This window comes from Ovis aries, chromosome 19 (assembly GCF_016772045.2).
Source record: "Ovis aries strain OAR_USU_Benz2616 breed Rambouillet chromosome 19, ARS-UI_Ramb_v3.0, whole genome shotgun sequence".
Taxonomy (NCBI): Eukaryota; Metazoa; Chordata; class Mammalia; order Artiodactyla; family Bovidae; genus Ovis; species Ovis aries.
This window is the reverse complement of record NC_056072.1, coordinates 48,566,882-48,585,452: the sequence shown is the minus strand read 5'-3', so window position 1 is coordinate 48,585,452 and position 18,571 is coordinate 48,566,882. Positions and strand designations below refer to the sequence as shown.

The 18,571-nt window shown below is 58.5% G+C and overlaps 1 protein-coding gene across 1 annotated transcript in view; it reads left to right on the top strand.

The window, feature by feature from the left end:
• Positions 1 to 18,571, top strand: part of DNAH1 (dynein axonemal heavy chain 1) — an 82,356-nt gene that overhangs the window by 63,508 nt on the left and 277 nt on the right. Inside the window, exons 50-77 of the mRNA XM_027957561.3 lie at positions 241 to 376; positions 1,300 to 1,508; positions 1,740 to 1,911; positions 2,689 to 2,880; positions 3,233 to 3,343; positions 4,355 to 4,540; positions 4,960 to 5,151; positions 8,129 to 8,296; positions 8,388 to 8,579; positions 8,729 to 8,860; positions 9,330 to 9,455; positions 10,063 to 10,182; positions 10,307 to 10,456; positions 10,567 to 10,727; positions 11,563 to 11,788; positions 11,924 to 12,119; positions 12,445 to 12,596; positions 13,235 to 13,431; positions 13,688 to 13,832; positions 14,086 to 14,244; positions 14,331 to 14,462; positions 14,795 to 14,965; positions 15,056 to 15,235; positions 15,674 to 15,850; positions 16,474 to 16,644; positions 16,802 to 16,932; positions 17,287 to 17,638; positions 17,907 to 18,141. Coding sequence (XP_027813362.2) covers positions 241 to 376; positions 1,300 to 1,508; positions 1,740 to 1,911; positions 2,689 to 2,880; positions 3,233 to 3,343; positions 4,355 to 4,540; positions 4,960 to 5,151; positions 8,129 to 8,296; positions 8,388 to 8,579; positions 8,729 to 8,860; positions 9,330 to 9,455; positions 10,063 to 10,182; positions 10,307 to 10,456; positions 10,567 to 10,727; positions 11,563 to 11,788; positions 11,924 to 12,119; positions 12,445 to 12,596; positions 13,235 to 13,431; positions 13,688 to 13,832; positions 14,086 to 14,244; positions 14,331 to 14,462; positions 14,795 to 14,965; positions 15,056 to 15,235; positions 15,674 to 15,850; positions 16,474 to 16,644; positions 16,802 to 16,932; positions 17,287 to 17,638; positions 17,907 to 18,141 — 4,871 coding nt within the window. The remainder of the gene's footprint in view (positions 1 to 240; positions 377 to 1,299; positions 1,509 to 1,739; positions 1,912 to 2,688; positions 2,881 to 3,232; positions 3,344 to 4,354; positions 4,541 to 4,959; positions 5,152 to 8,128; positions 8,297 to 8,387; positions 8,580 to 8,728; positions 8,861 to 9,329; positions 9,456 to 10,062; positions 10,183 to 10,306; positions 10,457 to 10,566; positions 10,728 to 11,562; positions 11,789 to 11,923; positions 12,120 to 12,444; positions 12,597 to 13,234; positions 13,432 to 13,687; positions 13,833 to 14,085; positions 14,245 to 14,330; positions 14,463 to 14,794; positions 14,966 to 15,055; positions 15,236 to 15,673; positions 15,851 to 16,473; positions 16,645 to 16,801; positions 16,933 to 17,286; positions 17,639 to 17,906; positions 18,142 to 18,571) is intronic.

Genomic DNA, 18,571 nt, shown 5'->3' with positions numbered 1-18,571 from the left:
AGGCAGCGGGTAGCTTCAGGCATCCAGGAGGGGTTCCTGGATGAGGTGGCCATGGGCCTTCTCTCTGAATCAGAACGTGGCGGATGGAAGGACGGGCATTCCAGGCAGAGGGAGCAGCCTCAGCAAAGGTCTGGAAGCCAGAGAGCAGGTTCAGGGCCGAGGAGTCAGCAAGTCTGCCTAGGATGAGAGCAGATGGCTTAGGTGAAGCTTTAAACTCTCTACCCAAACACTTGTCTCCAGGGCCGAGTACGAGTGCTTCCAGATTGAGCTGTCTAAGAACTACGGCATGACGGAGTGGCGTGATGATGTCAAGAAGGTCTTGCTCAAGGCTGGCTTGCACAACCTGCCCATCACCTTCCTGTTCTCAGATACCCAGGTGCCACCACATGGGCAGTGCGGGGGGTCTGGGATGAGCAGGATACAACCCACCCCAGCATGCCATCCAGAATGGTGGTCAGTCCTTTGAGTCCAGGTCCCTGTTACTGGGGGTGGATCTTGGGAGGAAGGCTGGAAGAGAGGCTGGGGGTCAAACCCAGCCAGTCAGAGTCGGGGGGCGGGGGTGAGCATAGATAATGGCTATCCCCAGAGGTAAAGAAGGCCCCTGGCACCATGGCCGACCACAGGCAGAACCACACTCACTGGTCAATGGCTTCTGACCTCAAAGACCACAGGACTGGTGCCTACAGTGCCGGGCCCATAGCTTCCTTCCTGGGGCTACTCCATCTGGAGCTCCCTAGGTGTGAAGCCTCTTCCAGGGCTGAGAAGAGGAGACGTTGTGGGTCCAGGGCCTCGAGACAGACAGGGCAGCACTTCACCCCGACCGGCATTTGGGGTTGGGCCGAAAGTGAAGCCCCAGAAGACTCCCAGCCAGCCCTGCTCTTCTCTCTGGGGCTCCCCTTTCATAGTCAGGCGAGAGAGGGTGCCTTCTGGCACTGGCCAGGCCCTGGCCATATGAGATAGGCAAGGACCTGTTTCTGCCTGTGGCCTGGTTTTCTCCGGTGGATTAACTGTGAGATGTGGAGAGGCTCGGCAAGAGAGGAGGAAGACACTGCATGTCCCACCCAGGACCCAGGCCTTTCCATAGCCAAGCACCAGTGTTCAGAGTCTCTGCTGCAGGGTGGGTCTGGGTGTGAGTCCTCGACCACGAGGAGGTCACCTGTGGAACCCTGGGCTTCTCTGAGCCTAGTGGCACTGTCCCTGGAAGGGGTCTGCTGCTAAGATTCAGGGAGATCAGGGTCGTGAAGCCCAACACCCAGGGCCATCATCAAGGTTCATTTCCTTCACCCCGCTCTCCCCTAGATCAAGAATGAGTCCTTCCTGGAGGACATTAACAATGTCCTGAACTCGGGTGACATTCCCAACCTCTACAACATGGATGAGCAGGACCAGATCGTCAACACCATGCGGCCGTACATCCAGGAGCAGGGCCTGCAGCCCACCAAGGCCAACCTCATGGCCGCCTACACTGGGCGCGTGCGCAGCAACATCCACATGGTGCTGTGCATGAGGTACCGGCGGCCGTCGCAGCCTCACGGGCCGGTGGCTGGGGCTGGGGAGCACCCGGGCCCACCACGCGGGGAGGTGGCCTGGGCCTGCCCGCCACACCACTGGGCCCAGGCTGCTCTGCTCTTGTGTCCTGGCCGACACGCCGCGGGGCTGTCAAATGACCCTGGGTCCTGGGTCCCTGGGGGGCGGGGGGTGTCCGTGTCTCAGGGCCTCATTTGAGCCCCCACCCCCAGCCCCATTGGAGAGGTCTTCCGAGCTCGCCTGAGACAGTTCCCCTCCCTGGTCAACTGCTGCACCATCGACTGGTTTAATGAGTGGCCGGCAGAGGCCCTGGAATCGGTGGCCATCATGTTCCTGAGTGAGATCCCAGAGCTGGACGCCACCCCCAAAGTAATCGAAGGACTGGTAAGTATCTCGGATCTCGGTGAGGAGAAAGCCCGTGTGAGGAGGGACTGTGTAGATTTGGGCTCGGGGTCACCAAAGTCTGGGTGAGAGTCCCAGGTGCCCCGCTTATGGGAAGTCTCTAGGCAGCCAGCTTGACCTGTTTAAGCCTCAGTTTCCTCATCTGTGTAATAGGAATATCACAAGGTGGTCACGGTGATGTAGGAAGCTGGATACACAGTTTCACAGTCACCATTATCTTATTCCCAGAGGGTTCCATAGCAGCTTCTCTGAAGAGCCCCCTGGTACAACCCAGAGACCACAGATGGGTGGGAGGGCTAGATATGTCTAGCCCAACCTAAGAAAGTGACGGTCACCTGAGGGCCGAGAGCTCAGATGAGCCCATCGCTGTTCAGCCATGCTGAGGCCTTGGGCCCTCCCTTCCCCATCTACACCCTCCAAGAGGGGCCTCACCTTAGGGCTTTCTGAGCGAGGCAGGTCACAGAGGCTGTGACAAGGGCGCAAGAGAGCCCTTGGGCCAAGAGCCAGGATACCTTTAGGCCCAAATTCAAAGTGAACCCCGCCCTTGGCAACTGTGTGAGCTTGAAAAAGCCTCTCGACTTAGCTCTGAGTCATGAGATTTTTGTCTACAGAGTGGGTGACCTTTAGCTGGAGATCACCTCCTGTGAGAGTGAGTGTGAGGGCACCTGACTCCCTCCCCAACCCGGGCTCCAGTGGCTTCGAAGGCACCCTGGTGCCCCATCTCTACCAGGCTGGCATCCTCGATCTCTTTCCCCACAGATTCAAGTCTGTGTGTATATCCACCAGTCGGTGGCCAAGAAGTGTGTCGAGTATCTGGCCGAGCTGGCCCGCCACAACTATGTGACCCCCAAGAGCTACCTGGAGCTGCTCAATATCTTCTCCATCCTTGTCGGGCAGAAGAAACAGGAGCTGAAAACCGCTAAGAACCGCATGAAGAGTGGCCTCGACAAGGTGGGGCCAGGGGTGGGGGCCTCGTGGGCAACCGCTGGCTGCATGTGATTCTGCCCGTTCTGTCTCGGCCCTGACTCCACATGACCCCTGTCAGCTGGCAGCCCACAGTGTTTAAATGGGTAGCCTCTTCCCTCACCAAAGGAACCGGGCCAAGGGCAAGAGCAAAGCAGATCACCTCGGAGACTTAGTGGCCTGCTCCCTTCCCCTGAAGCAGCCAGCCACGGCCTCTCGCTCGCGAATGAATGAGGGCAGCCCTGCAGGGCTCTCTCCCTTGTTCCCCTCTGGGCCTAGCTCTCTGGTCCCTATCACACCTGATTTCCTCTCCGTGCCCCACCCCCCGCCCCACCCTCAGCTGCTGCGCACCGCAGAGGACGTGGCCAAGATGCAGGAGGAGCTGGAGATTATGCGCCCCCTGCTGGAGGAGGCTGCCAGGGACACCACGCTCACCATGGAGCAGATCAAGGTCAGGGATGCTCCTGGGCCCCCTCCCTGATGGCTGAGCACGCTTGAGGAGGCTCGGCATCCCCACGCAGCCACGAGATCCCTAGCGGCCCGGGCTCTTGGTGCCCAGGTCCCTCATTCAGTCATGCGATCCCTCAACAAATGCTTGCTCAGAACCTACTCTATGCCGGGCACCGCCCTGGGCAGGAGATAGGGTGATGAGCACGACAGACAAATCCAAACCCAACAGTCACAGCACAGGTTGTTGTGAGCAGGAAGGACACCACAAGCAGTGGTCCAGAGTCTGCTTGAGTCTCCCTCTGAGGCCCTCTGAGTCTACATGAGGGCCTGTGTTTAAAGGTTAGTCCTCGGATGGTAAAGAATCTGCCCGGCACATGAGAGACCCTGGTTCTGAGGACCCTGGTTCCAAGGAAGATCCCTTGGAGAAGGGAATGGCAAGCCACTCCAGGATTCTTACCTGAAGAATTCCATGGACTCCCAAAGGACCCTGGGAGGCTATAGTCCATGGGGGTCGCTAAGAGTTGAACACAACTGAGTAACTAACACACACACACACACGCACCTCACAGTAGCCTCCGCAGATTTGCATATTCATGATGGCAGCTTTCTGGAAGAAACAATCATGTCCGGCTCTGCAAAGGCAGTGGCACTGGAAAATTTTCCAGGAGATGGAAAGAAAATGGCTTGTGGGAGGGGAGCATCTTTCTCTGTCTTGTATGGAGGTGCCCTGTGGGTTTAGGGGGTCCTGCCCCTGGGGCAGTTATGCTCAAGCACATAAAGCCCAGAGCCCCATGCCAGGCCCACGATGAGCACTCAGGACCGGAAGGGGATGCCAGCACTCCCAGATCTCCCCACAGGCTGTCACAGCCAAGAGGGTCCTTGGAGAATGGGGCATCTCAACCCTCATTCCCTTCCATCTGGGGAGACTGAGACACTGAGAGGAGAAAGGGAGGAGGGCACACCGGTCCCTGACGCTGGCCACCCGTGGGGCCTCGCTGCCTCTGGTCCCTAGGTGGACACAACCATTGCTGAGGAGACCCGGAATTCAGTGCAAGCAGAGGAGATCAAGGCCAATGAGAAGGCCAGGAAGGCACAAGCTATCGCTGATGATGCCCAGAAGGACCTGGATGAGGCTCTGCCAGCCCTGGACGCAGCCCTGGCCAGCTTGCGCAACCTCAATAAGAATGATGTGACTGAGGTGGGTGGCTTGGCCCCTTCTGGGCATCTTTCCTGATGCCTCCGTGGGTTCTGGCCCATAAGCTCTCCCTCTAACATCTCATGAGCGTCATCTGTCGAGAGGAGAGGGCAGAACTAGAGCTTGAACCCAGCTGCCTGCCCTCACCTCCTTGTATCAGCCCTGAGGACCCAGGCAGGCGCCTGAGGAAGGCTCTGGGCCCTGAGAAATGACTGTGTAAGGCCTTTTGGCCAGGCCTGGGTACATGGGGGAGCAGTAGTCACCACAGGCTAAGACAGACCTCTGGGGGTTGCCGGGCATACCAGTGGTCCGTAGCGGTAGGGACTCAGTTTGTGGGACCCACCCTGTCTGGAAGCTGTCCCTGCCTGGGGGTGCCCACTATGAGGGACCTGCCCCTTCCTGACTCTTGGCCTGGCCCCCAGGTGCGTGCCATGCAGCGGCCACCGCCAGGCGTGAAGCTGGTCATTGAAGCTGTGTGCATCATGAAGGGCATCAAGCCCAAGAAGGTCCCAGGAGAGAAGCCTGGCTCCAAGGTGGATGACTACTGGGAGCCAGGCAAGGGGCTGCTGCAGGACCCCGGCCGCTTCCTGGAGAGCCTCTTCAAGTTTGACAAGGTGCGCATGCCCAGCACCTGGCCAGCTGGGCAGAGAGGCGGGGGGGAAGGAACTGTCCCCTCCTCCACAGAGCTGGGGCCTCCATCCCATCTCCCTCTGCCTGCAACACACATAGCCCTGTGGTCACAGAGCCGAGGGGACCAGACCCTGGCCCAGAGGAGCTCTCCAGCTAAGGGGCAGGGAGCAACAGACCCAGTAGCAGATCGATATTGATGAATCAGGACCTGGGAAGGCCCCAGTGCCCACGATACCTTAATCACCCACAGTTACTCCAAGGCTCTGCCACCCGGAGAGTCTCTCTCCTGTCCTTTTCTCCCTACAACCCCGGTGGCCCTGGCCAAGACCTTCCCTGGCTGCTCAACTATCGCCTCTCCCTCGGTCTCAGCACCTGAGATTTAACACCTGTTTGTCTGCATTTCTCTCTCTTCCTGTCTATCTGGGGCTCTCAATGTCCATGGGCATGTGCTCTCACGGGAATGCTTGTGGTGAGGTCCACCTGGAGCCTACAGCCCTCTTGGAGGTTTCTCTCCAGCCCACATGGGCCACCCACCACCACCATGTGTCAGTGCTGAAGCCCTGGGCACATCCCAAGAAGGGTAGAGACAATGGCCCATCTCAGTGACAGCTGGACTCCATACGGAGCTCCCCATCCATCCAATTAAGCCAAATCAGGAGGCTCATGGCCAGTGCTCAGGCTCCCTTGGTCCCAAGCTCTGACTTCTAGGAGCTCATGAACAGTACAGATTCCTGGGTTCATCCTAAACTACAGACCTGGATTCTCCTAGCACAGGTCAAGAGCCCTGAAGGAGTGATGTGCTCTGGGAGTGGGGATTATTGCACTTGAACACGTGCCTGGTTGGACCTCAGAACCACTCACTCATCTCCACATGGGCCAGGAAGCAGCCCTTGTCTCTAAATGGGTTTTAAACAGGGCCTGTAAGGAAACATATAAGCATCTGAATGCAGAGTTCCAAAGAATAGCAAGAAGAGATAAGAAAGCCTTCTTCAGCAATCAATGCAAAGAAATAGAGGAAAACAACAGAATGGGAAAGACTAGAGATCTCTTCAGGAAAATTAGAGATACCAAGGGAACATTTCATGCAAAAATGGGCTCGATAAAGGACAGAAATGGTCTGGACCTAACAGAAGCAGAAGATATTAAGAAGAGGTGGCAAGAATACACGGAATAACTGTACAAAAAAGATCTTCACAACCCAGATAATCATGATGATGTGATCACTCATCTAGAGCCAGACATCTTGGAATGTGAAGTCAAGTGGGCCTTAGAAAGCATCACTACAAACAAAGCTAGTGGAGATGATGGAATTCCAGTTGAGCTGTTTCAAATCCTGAAAGATGATGCTGTGAAAGTGCTGCACTCAATATGCCAGCAAGTTTGGAAAACTCAGCAGTGGCCACAGGACTAGAAAAGGTCAGTTTTCATTCCAAGCCCAAAGAAAGGCAATGCCAAAGAATGCTCAAACTACCGCACAATTGCACTCATCTCACGTGCTAGTAAAGTAATGCTCAAAATTCTCCAAGCCAGACTTCAGCAATACGTGAACCGTGAACTTCCTGATGTTCAAGCTGGTTTTAGAAAAGGCAGAGGAACCAGAGATCAAATTGCCAACATCTGCTGGATCATTGAAAAAGCAAGAGAGTTCCAGAAAAACATCTATTTCTGCTTTATTGACTATGCCAAAGCCTTTGACTGTGTGGATCACAATAAACTGTGGAAGATTCTGAGAGAGATGGGAATACCAGACCACCTAACCTGCCTCTTGAGAAATCTGTATGCAGGTCAGGAAGCAACAGTTTAAACTGGACATGGAACAACAGACTGGTTCCAAATAGGAAAAGGAGTACATCAAGGCTGTATATTGTCACCCTGCTTATTTAACTTATATGCAGAGTACGTCATGAGAAACGCTGGCCTGGAAGAAGCACAAGCTGGAATCAAGATTGCTGGGAGAAATATCAATCACCTCAGATATGCAGATGACCCCACCCTTATGGCAGAAACTGAAGAGGAGCTAGAAAGCCTCTTGATGAAAGTGGAAGAGGAGAGTGAAAAAGTTGGCTTAAAGCTCAACATTCAGAAAACAAAGATCATGGCATCTGGTCCCATCACTTCATGGGAAATAGATGGGGAAACAGTGTCAGACTTTATTCTTTTGGGCACCAGAATCACTGCAGATGGTGACTGCAGCCATGAAATTAAAAGACGCTTACTCCTTGGAAGAAAAGTTATGGCCAACCTAGATGGTGTATTCAAAAGCAGAGACATTACTTTGCCGACTAAGGTCCGTCTAGTGAAGGCTATGGTTTTTCCTGTGGTCATGTATGGATGTGAGAGTTGGACTGTGAAGAAGGCTGAGCGCCGAAGAATTGATGCTTTTGAAGTGTGGTGTTGGAGAAGACTCTTGAGAGTCCCTTGGACTGCAAGGAGATCCAACCAGTCCGTTCTGAAGGAGATCAGCCCTGGGATTTCTTTGGAAGGAATGATGCTAAAGCTGAAACTCCAGTACTTTGGCCACCTCATGCGAAGAGCTGACTCATTGGAAAAGACTCTGATGCTGGGAGGGATTGGGGGCAGGAGGAGAAGGGGACGACAGAGGATGAGATGGCTGGATGGCATCACTGACTCGATGGACGTGAGTCTGAGTGAACTCCGGGAGATGGTGATGGACGGGGAGGCCTGGCATGCTGCGATTCATGGGGTCTCAAAGAGTCGGACACGACTGAGCGACTGAACTGAACTGAACTGTGTGTTATCAGATCTTGAGGAAGAAAAAATCTGATTGTATTCTTTGAAATCCTGGGACACAGAGGTTCCTCTTCTAGCCAGCCTTTCTGGGTCGTGTTTATTCCCTAGCCTGCCCGGGCATAGAGGCAAGAGTAGGGTGTCCCCCCACCCGCCAGAGTCCTCTCTGTCCTCCCTGGGAAGCGGCCCCAAGCCCGTGGTTTCCATCCCCAGGACAACATTGGGGAGGCGGTGATCAAAGCCATCCAGCCGTACATCGACAATGAGGAGTTCCAGCCGGCCGCCATCGCCAAGGTGTCCAAGGCCTGCACCTCCATCTGCCAGTGGGTGCGCGCCATGCACAAGTACCACTTTGTGGCCAAGGCTGTGGAGCCCAAGCGGGTGAGCGCTGGGTAGGCCTGGGGCTAGGGGCGGGGGCCTGGGCTCCCCCGGGGGGCACCGGGAAAGCTGGCCCTGTTTCCTCTGCTCGCAGCAAGCCTTGCGGGAGGCCCAGGACGACCTGGAGGTGACACAGAGGATCCTAGAGGAGGCGAAGCAGCGCCTGCACGAGGTGGAGGACGGCATTGCCACGATGCAGGCCAAGTACAGAGAGTGCATCGCCAAGAAGGAGGAGCTGGAGCTGAAGTGTGAGCAGTGTGAGCAGCGGCTGGGCCGTGCTGACAAGGTGCGCACCCCTCTGGGGAGCAGTAGAGGGGGTGGTCCTGGGGTGGCTGTCCCTTCCCTCTCCCTGGCTACCTTGGTCAGGGGGACTGCACCAGGCAGGGACATCCAGGGCCAGCCTCCCAGAGCCCACCCCACGGGCTGTCCCTGCAGCTCATCAACGGGCTGTCAGACGAGCGGGTGCGCTGGCAGGAGACAGTGGAGAACCTGGAGCACATGCTTGACAGCATCTTCGGGGACGTGCTGGTGGCCGCCGGCTTTGTGGCCTACCTGGGCCCCTTCACGGTGAGGACCTCCCCAGCCCTGCCATGAGGCCTCACTTCCATAAGCGGTAGCCTGAGGGTGGCTCTTCTTTCACACACTTTTTCAACAAACATTTTTTTTAGACGTCCTGTCTGAGCCAGGTGCTGTTCTGGGCATTGGGGAAATGACAGCTCCCAAAACAGAAATCCTGCGTTGTGGGGCTGGCGTTTCTAGCCAGAAGGCTGAGCTCGTGCTTCTGGGCTTGCTATGCACCTCTCCCTCAGTCCTCACAGCTGCCCCGATGGGTGGGCACTGTTGTCATTCCCCCCGGTTTCCCTGGGAAGGGGCTGAGAGGTGGGGAGGCCGAGTCTGTTCCCCTCAGCGGGGCTAGGGCTCAGGCCTCTGGCTCTGCACGGACCCCTCTGCACAGCTGCGAGTGCTGGGGGCAGGGGAAGTGGGAGGGCATCGCGGCTGTCTCGGCAGGGTAGCTCAGAGTCTGGTGTCTCTCCAGGGCCAGTACCGCACGGTGCTGTACGACAGCTGGGTCAAGCAGCTCGTAGCCCACCATGTCCCACACAGCGCCGAGCCCACGCTGATTGGGACGCTGGGGAACCCCGTGAAGATCCGCTCCTGGCAGGTGCCCACCCTGGGGGGCTGGAGCAGCTGGGCTGGGTCTGCAGTGTGCTCTGGGCTGGGCCAGGAGGCCCCCGCCTGCCTCCCACCCTCTCTCCTGGGTCTGCTTAGAGATGCCTTCCCTGAAGCTGCCTGGGGCCGGTCAGAGGCTGGTGGGCAGGAGAGGAGAAAGCTGAGTGGCACAGGTGCTGGCTGACTGCAGGCAGAGAGGTCAAAGGGTGTTTGTGAGAGCTGGGCGGGGTAAGAGAGCAATGTCCAGGGCGCGGGGTTAAGAGAGCGTGTCTGAGCTATAGACCCCGGAGGACAGGTAGAGTTGACCCAGGGAGAGAGAACCAAGAGGCAGTAGGCACAGGCCGAGCGTGGACACAGGCTGGGAGCGCCAATGGGCTCCAATGGCTTGTGAAGATGGTCTGACTCAGCTAGGACTCAACAGGCAAAGAAACGAGAGGCCCAGCGAAGGAGGGTGTTGGGAGTCAGCCCATAGCCGGGAGGCAGGTCCTGAGGGCTGAGACCTCGTGCGCTGCCCTCCGCCCTCAAGAGGATGCAGTAAGGGGAAGGGGACACAGCCTGCTTGTGTGAGCCTCCCCCAGACCCAGCCTGGTCCCCCACAGATCGCTGGCCTCCCCAACGACACCCTGTCAGTGGAGAATGGGGTCATCAACCAGTTCTCCCAGCGCTGGACCCACTTCATTGACCCTCAGGGCCAGGCCAACAAATGGATCAAGAACATGGTGAGCCTACCCCGCCACCACCCCATCCAGCAGGCCTTAGTAGCTGCATGGGCAGTAGCTGAGCCTCAGGCCAGCTCTCAGCCCACACGGACCCTTCCCCGCTCCCCCCACTCCATGCCCCCAGGAGAAGGACAATGGGCTGGATGTGTTCAAGCTGAGCGACCGCGACTTCCTGCGCAGCATGGAGAATGCCATCCGCTTTGGCAAGCCCTGCCTCCTGGAGAATGTGGGCGAGGAGCTGGATCCCGCCCTGGAGCCTGTGCTGCTGAAGCAGGTGGGCCTGCGGGTGTGGGGGCGGCCCAGACACAGGTGAGGGTGGCCCCCTCCCCCTGCCTCACTGGCAGGGCCCCAGGCCACAGCACTTACCCATCCCACCCGCTGCAGACCTATAAGCAGCAGGGGAACACGGTGCTGAAGCTGGGGGACACGGTGATCCCCTACCACGAGGACTTCAAGATGTACATTACCACCAAGCTGCCCAACCCCCACTACACACCCGAGATCTCCACCAAACTCACCCTCATCAACTTCACCCTGTCACCCAGGTAAGCCTCTGGCCCCTAGCCCCCCGAGCATCAGCTCTGCCTGGGCCTGCCTGGCTGCCCCTCTCCCACCCCTAGACTGAGACTCAGGGATTTTCCCCCTGGGAGACCCCACCAGCTTCCTTGCCAGCTGTCTGCATTTCAGGTCATTCCAGCCCTTCCACCAATGCCACTGTTCCCACCTAAGAACCAATACTTCCCCCATTCCCCCAGTTCATCCTGATCCCGGTCTGGAGCCCCTCTCTCAGCCTCCCTGGGCAGCGCTAGCCCACCTCATCCGGATGCCGTTTCCCCACAGCCCTTGCTGGGCTCTTGTGCGCTCACCCCAGCGCTGCCCTGGAGCCCCGAGGGGGCCATACTCTGACTCCCTGCACCCAAGCCCTGTTTCTTGCCCTTGCTGCCCTACGCCCAGGCGCTGCAGCTTTTGCCGGCCACCCACACAGAGTGCTAAGGCCTCCCTGACAGTGGCCACTGTGAACCTCCCCACGGATCAGGGGGTGAAAACTCCCTTAAGGCCTGGTCCTCCCTATCACCCATAGCCTCCTCCTGCTGAGAGGGAGTTTCTCAGAGACCCCAGCAGCTCCCACATTCAACTGCCTGGCCCCTCCTGGGACTCCAGGCTCCCACCTGAGGTCTCACTGAGAACTGATCACTTTGGATCCAGGCTCTGCCTTAGCCCTGCAGCTGGAAGCTGAGGTCAGACCTCCCAGGCTGACACCAGCAGAGATACTGTGCTCTTTGGAGCCCCAGGAGCATAGGTAGGCAGGCGAGCAGGCTCGAGGCTGGCCGTCCAGGGCTCACCAGGTGCTACAGACATAATGTCTCCTGCCCCTGGCAGCGGCCTAGAGGATCAGCTGCTGGGCCAGGTCGTGGCTGAGGAGCGGCCCGACCTGGAGGAAGCCAAGAACCAGCTAATTGTCAGTAACGCCAAGATGCGCCAGGAGCTGAAGGACATTGAAGACCAGATCCTGTACCGCCTCAGCTCCTCCGAGGGCAACCCCGTGGATGACATGGAGCTCATCAAGGTGCTGGAGGCTTCCAAGATGAAGGCTGCCGAGATCCAGGTCCACAACTACCCGCCCGCCCCTGCCCGCCTCTCCCCGCCTGCCCCAGGCCTGCCCACATCACCACCCTCTTCTGCCTGCTGCTCTTTGCCAGCCTACCTGGGCCTGACAAGCAGCCCCCTACTGCACCCCCAGGCCAAGGTCAGGATTGCAGAACAGACGGAGAAGGACATTGACCTCACGCGCATGGAGTACATTCCTGTGGCCGTCCGCACCCAGATCCTCTTCTTCTGCGTGTCCGACCTGGCCAGCGTGGACCCCATGTACCAGTACTCCCTCGAGTGGTTTCTCAACATCTTCCTCTCGGGCATCGCCAACTCAGAGAGGGCAGGTAACCCTGGCACAGATGCACATGTTGACCCAAACAACCAGGCTTCACCCTGGCACAGAGATGACACCCCTGGATGCATTTCCATAGCAGGCACACACATGTAGACGCACCCCCAGGTTCACTGGCACACACCCTCATGAGACTCACCCTACATACGAACACATACCCCACTCGTAGGCTCCTCGGAGCAAATGCCCCAAGGGGGTGTGCCCAGACTGCTCCTTTGGCTGCTGGGGAGACTGGCGGGGCTGGGCTGTGCCCCAGGGATCTTTCTTCTCTGCCCCTCAACCCGGTCCCCACACTGCCATCGCCCTCTGCCCTGCAGACAACCTGAAGAAGCGCATTGCCAACATCAACCACTACCTGACCTACAACCTCTACAGCAATGTCTGCCGCAGCCTCTTCGAGAAGCACAAGCTGATGTTCGCCTTCCTGCTGTGTGCCCGCATCATGATGAACCAGGGCAAGATCAACCAGGTGCGTGGCAGAGGGGCAGCTGCGGCCCGGTCAAGGACAGATGGCCTGAGGGGTTGTCCCGTGGCCGAGCTGAGAGAACAGGATAGAAGGACAGGGCATATCAGGCAGGAGGGTACAGCAAGGGCAGGTGGGCAGAGGCCTCTGGAAACAGTTATTTGCATGAAACAGCCAGGAGGCCCCAGGTTAACTGTGACCCAATAGGTCCTGGAACTCTCAGCACCTTGAGAGTACTAGTGAGCAGAGACCGTCCTGAGCCTCCCAGCTCACGGTCTCATGAGTGCCAGGGACTTCGTGATGCGTTGGGAAGCATTGAGAGTGACCTCCTCCACTGCTTGAGCCCTCGCTGTGTGCCAGGTGCTGGGCTCACAACAGCCCTCCGACCTACCCCTGTGAAACCCCTGGGAAGCAGAGTTCTGATTCTTCCTACTTTCCAAGTGAGGAAACAGAGGCTCAGAGAGCTCAAATCTTTTGCCTCATGTCACACAGCCAGGGGAAAGGGAAAGAGGAAACACTAACCCAGACCTGTCAGACTACCACCCCGAGTTTTCTGGCTGAGGATGGCAGAGGAGGCTCTGCTGGGTGGGGCACCGGACCCATGGCTCAGGGCCCGGGCGCTTGCCGCCTCTGTCTCTTACCAGAACGAGTGGCGCTACCTCCTGTCCGGAGGCTCTGTCTCGGTCACGAGTGAGAACCCTGCCCAGGACTGGCTGACAGACCGGGCCTGGAGAGACATCCAGGCGCTCTCCAACCTGCCAGCCTTCTCCACCTTTGCCCATGATTTCGTGAAGCACCTGCCGGAATTCCGGGCCATCTTTGACAGCCATGAGCCCCACCGGTGAGCTGGGGCCTGGGGCACAGCAGGGCGGGTGCATCCAGGGAGTGAGACCCAGGTACAAGCTTACCCTGGGCCTTCTCTGAGGGGCCGCCCAGGGCTGCCCCACAGCTGTGACGACATCTCTCCCGTGCCCCCGGCCATGTGCCTCTGGACACCGCCTTCTCCCTGCTGTCCGGCCTCCCCGCCACAAGCAGAGAAGCTGTGGCCAGGCTCCTACCACAGGTCAGCTCTCAGGGGGACGTGGGCACTGTTGCAGGGAGCCGTTGCCTGGCATCTGGGACCAATACCTGGACCAGTTCCAGAAGCTGTTGGTTCTCCGCTGCCTACGTGGGGACAAGGTGACCAACGCCATGCAGGACTTCGTGGCTGCCAACCTGGAGCCGCGCTTCATTGAGCCCCAGGCAAGTGCTGTCAGCCAGTGCCTGGGCTAATCGCCCCCTGGGACCAGGGTCCTGGCTGCACCTGCATGGACCCCTTGGCAGCCTTAGTCAGGCCAGGATCCTTAGCCACCACATGAGGCTCTGAGAGGTTCCAAGTCCCCTCAGGAAGCCCCTTGGGGACCACTCTGGGGGCCCCAGGAGCCCCCTCTCTCGCCCTGGTGGCCTGCCCCTGAGGAGAAGCTCTTGGCAACCCCAGCATCTCTCTGCCCTGCAGACAGCCAACCTGTCACTGGTGTTCAAAGACTCCAACTCCACCACCCCCCTCATCTTCGTGCTGTCGCCGGGCACCGACCCCGCCGCTGACCTCTACAAATTTGCCGAAGAAATGAAGTTCTCCAAGAAGCTCTCTGCCATCTCCCTGGGCCAGGGCCAGGTCAGCGCAGGCGGGTGGTAGAGAAGGAGGGAGCCGGTGGGCTGGGCCAGCGGGTCCCGCATCACTCAGCGCTCCTGTCCCCACAGGGCCCTCGGGCGGAAGCCATGATGCGCAGCTCCATAGAGAGGGGCAAGTGGGTCTTCTTTCAGAACTGCCACCTGGCACCGAGCTGGATGCCGGTGCTGGAGCGCCTCATCGAGCATATCAACCCTGACAAGGTACACCAAGGGGGCACCAGCGCCTTCATCCTGGACGGGTGGCGCTCAACGAGCTCACCCCACAGTGGGCACTCAGCAAGTGACACGTGTGACATGCATCAGCTGGATTATTCTCCCCAGCGGCCCCTCAAGTTACTGCCGCCAGTGACTTGCCCAAGGCCACCCAGCACAGAGGTGACCCTGGGACTCGCCGAAGCCCATGTTCCTAGCCAGTGGTCCGTCCCAGGGGTAGAGTCAGGCCGAGGGTGGCCCAGGATCCTGGGTAGGGGAGAGCCTGGTCCTGGGGTGGCCGCCGTATGGGTCTCAGGGCTTACGTGGAGCGTGGCCTCCAGGTGCACCGGGACTTCCGCCTGTGGCTCACCAGCCTGCCTAGCAACAAGTTCCCAGTGTCCATCCTACAGAACGGCTCCAAAATGACCATTGAGCCACCGCGCGGGGTCAAGGCCAACCTGCTCAAGTCTTACAGCAGCCTCAGTGATGAGTTCCTCAACTCCTGTCACAAGGTGAGACACGCTTGGCACAGGACCGCCCCCCACCACTCCCTTTTCAACCCCACCCTTCATGCCCCTCCTCCCCTCCCCCACCTCCGGCAGGCGATGGAGTTCAAGTGCCTGCTGCTGTCTCTGTGTCTCTTCCACGGGAATGCCCTGGAGCGGCGCAAGTTTGGGCCCCTGGGCTTCAACATCCCCTATGAGTTCACAGACGGGGACCTCCGCATCTGCATCAGCCAGCTCAAGATGTTCCTGGACGAGTATGACCACATCCCCTACAAGGTGGGCTGGGCTCCAGCTGGGGGCGGGGAGCTGGGCGCCTGGGGGCCTGACCCACCCAGCCCATTGTTGTTCAGTCACTCAGTCGCCTCTGACTCTGCGACGCCATGGACCGCAGCATGCCAGGCCTCCCTGTCCTTCACCATCTCCCAGAGGTTGCTCAAACTCATGTCCATTGAGTCAGTGATGCCAACCAACCATCTTATCCTCTGTCATCCCCTTCTTCTCCTGCTCTCAATCCTTCCCAGCATCAGGGTCTTTTCTAATGAGTCAGCTTTTCTCATCAGGTGGCCGAAGTATTGGAGCTTCAGCTTCAGCATCAGTCCTTCCAATGAATATTCAGTACTGATTTCCTTTAGGATGGACTGGTTGGATCTCCTTGCAGTCCAAGGGACTCTCAAGGGTCTTCTCCAACACCAAAGCTCAAAACCCACCCCACAGGTCCTCAAGTACACGGCAGGGGAGATCAACTATGGGGGCCGCGTCACTGACGACTGGGACCGCCGCTGTGTCATGAACATCCTAGAGGACTTCTACAGCCCTGATGTGCTCTTCCCGGATCATAGCTACAGCGCCTCAGGCGTTTACCACCAGATCCAGCCCACCTACGACCTCAACGTGAGCACACAGCAGGGCTGTGCTCGAGGCGGCCTGCTGGGTGGGGGTCCTGGGGTGCCGTGGACATCTGGGTGCTGGGAGACGTGGCCCCTACCAGCCAGTCACTCTTTTTCATGGATTGATCCATCCCACAAGGATAGCCCTGGAGCTCGGGTTCTGTGGGGAGAGGCCCAGTCCTGCCTCTCAGCCCCTGCCTGCGAGTAATTACTCTTCGAGGCAGGAGGGTGGCTCCTCTGAGGCTGCCAGGCGAGGCAGTGAAGGTCACCAGCCCAGACCACACAGTCAGGGAAGGCTCCTGAGGACATGATGCTTCAGCTAAGATATGTGCGGGGCAGCCAGGGTCTAGGTAGAGAACCCCAGAGTGTGGGCCAGAAGCATAAAGGGCCTGCAAAGGAGGGGCTGTGACAGGGTTGAGCCGCTGAATGAAGAAGCAGGGAGTGAGGTATCAGGGAGAAGTGGGCTGGAAGGGAGCAGAGCCCATGGAGTCCCGAGGGTAAGAGGGGGATATGTAAAGGTTGCAACCAGAGATGACGAGTACAGGGTGTGCTTGCTTGGAGGGCCGTCCTGCAGGCTGGGGGCAGAGCAGGGGAGGGGCTTCAGTCGCAGCCCTCCTCCCCCCACAGGGCTACCTCTCCTACATCAAGAGCCTTCCACTCAACGACATGCCAGAGATCTTTGGCCTGCATGACAATGCCAATATCACCTTCGCCCAGAACGAGACCTATACCCTGCTTGGCACCATCGTCCAACTACAACCCAAATCCTCCTCTGCAGGCGGCAAGAGCCGGGAGGAGGTCAGTGGCAGCAGGGAAGGGGCCCACCCAATGCAGGACCAGTCTCCTGTCCACCATCCTGCCTACTCCACTGAATGAGGGAGCTCTGTGCCTGTAGACTCCTACATGGGCTAATGGGGGCCACCCCTGATCCCTTTGTGTCTCTCTGCCCCCACAGATAGTGGAGGACGTGGCCCAAAACATTCTGATCAAGGTGCCTGAGCCTGTCAACTTGCAGCAGGTCATGACCAAGTACCCTGTGCTGTATGAAGAGTCAATGAACACGGTGCTAGCACAGGAGGTCATTCGGTAATCCCCCGCTAGCCCCAGCTCTGAGTCAGCGGGCCCCTGGGCTAGAGAGAAATGATAGCAAAGGCTACCATGGGCCAGGAGCCATGCGAAGTGCTATAAACTCAACCTCTAACTCAGCTGTATTATTCCCATTTCACAGATGAGTAAACCAAGGCCCCAGCAGGTTAAGGGATCTAAGGTCATATATTTACTAACAGCCAGGGCTGGGATTGGTACTCGGGCCACCCAACCTGGCTTTATGCTCTTAGCCCCTATGTTCTGTCATTGTTTCTCTATGGCCTAGAACTGGGGAGTGCGGATATGGCCACAGTCCCAGACCACTGCCTTCCTTCTCACCACTGGCTCTTGTAGGTACAACCGGCTGCTACAAGTGATCACACAGTCGCTGAGAGACCTGCTCAAAGCCCTTAAGGGGCTGGTGGTGATGTCCTCACAGCTGGAGCTGATGGCTGCCAGCCTGTACAACAACTCTGTGCCCGAGCTCTGGAAGGCCAAGGCCTACCCATCGCTTAAGCCACTGTCCTCGTGGGTCATGGACCTGCTGCAGCGCCTGGACTTCCTGCAGACCTGGATCTCCGAGGGCATCCCAGCCGTCTTCTGGATCAGTGGCTTCTTCTTCCCCCAGGCCTTCCTGACAGGCACTCTGCAGAACTACGCCCGCAAGTCTGTCATCTCCATCGACACCATCTCCTTCGATTTCAAGGTCTGGACTCAGCCAGGGTCAGGCCAGGGGACAGGCTGGGGGTGTGGTCCAGGTGGGAAGGGCACTGAGGCCCCAGCTGGCAGGTCAGGGTCAGGGTCAGGAAGAGCCAGGTGGGACTACAGCCCCAGGGAAACCCCTAGGGCTGGGGCGCAGGCTGTACGCTACCAGCTAAAACAGCCGATGCTGGGGCAGGCAGAGCCCTCAGGACCCGAATCCGACCCCAGATTCTGCGGTTTCTATGTGAGAGACATCTGTGTGCCCACACCAGGTAATGCGCCAGTCAGTGTCAGAGCTCAAGACCAGGCCCACGGAGGGGTGCTTCATCCACGGACTGTTCCTGGAAGGTGCCCGGTGGGACCCTTCAGCCTTCCAGCTGGCTGAGTCTCGGCCTAAGGAGCTGTACACAGAGATGGCCGTTATCTGGCTCCTGCCCACGCCCAACCGCAAGGTCCAAGACCAGGACTTCTACCTGTGTCCCATCTACAAGACGCTGACCCGTGCTGGTATGGTCCCAGGGCAGGGGAGCTGACACCACACAGAGGGCCATAGGCGGGGCCCAGGGTTGGGCCGGTTAGGCTGACCCAGGTTAGCTGAATGAGATGGCTGGCAGAGGTCAGTCAGCACTCCTGAGGCCCAGACAGAGCTGGTCCAGCAGCGGGCAGGGTGGTGCTCAGGGGCTGGGCTGAGTCTGTGGGGAGTGGCCCCTGAGCTCACCACCCTCAACTCCCTCAGCAGACCCATGTTGGATCCTGGGAGCCCCAAGCCTGCCAGTGGAGGTTCCCAGGAGCCGACAGGCCCAGACAGGATGGGTGGGCCCGGGCTGGATCCAGCAGGGAATGAGCAGGGGTGTCAGCTGTCCCATTCCAGTCCTTAACAGGTGTAGTAACCCAGGGCAGGTCTGAGCCTGAGCCAGACAGGCTTCCTCTTGGGTCA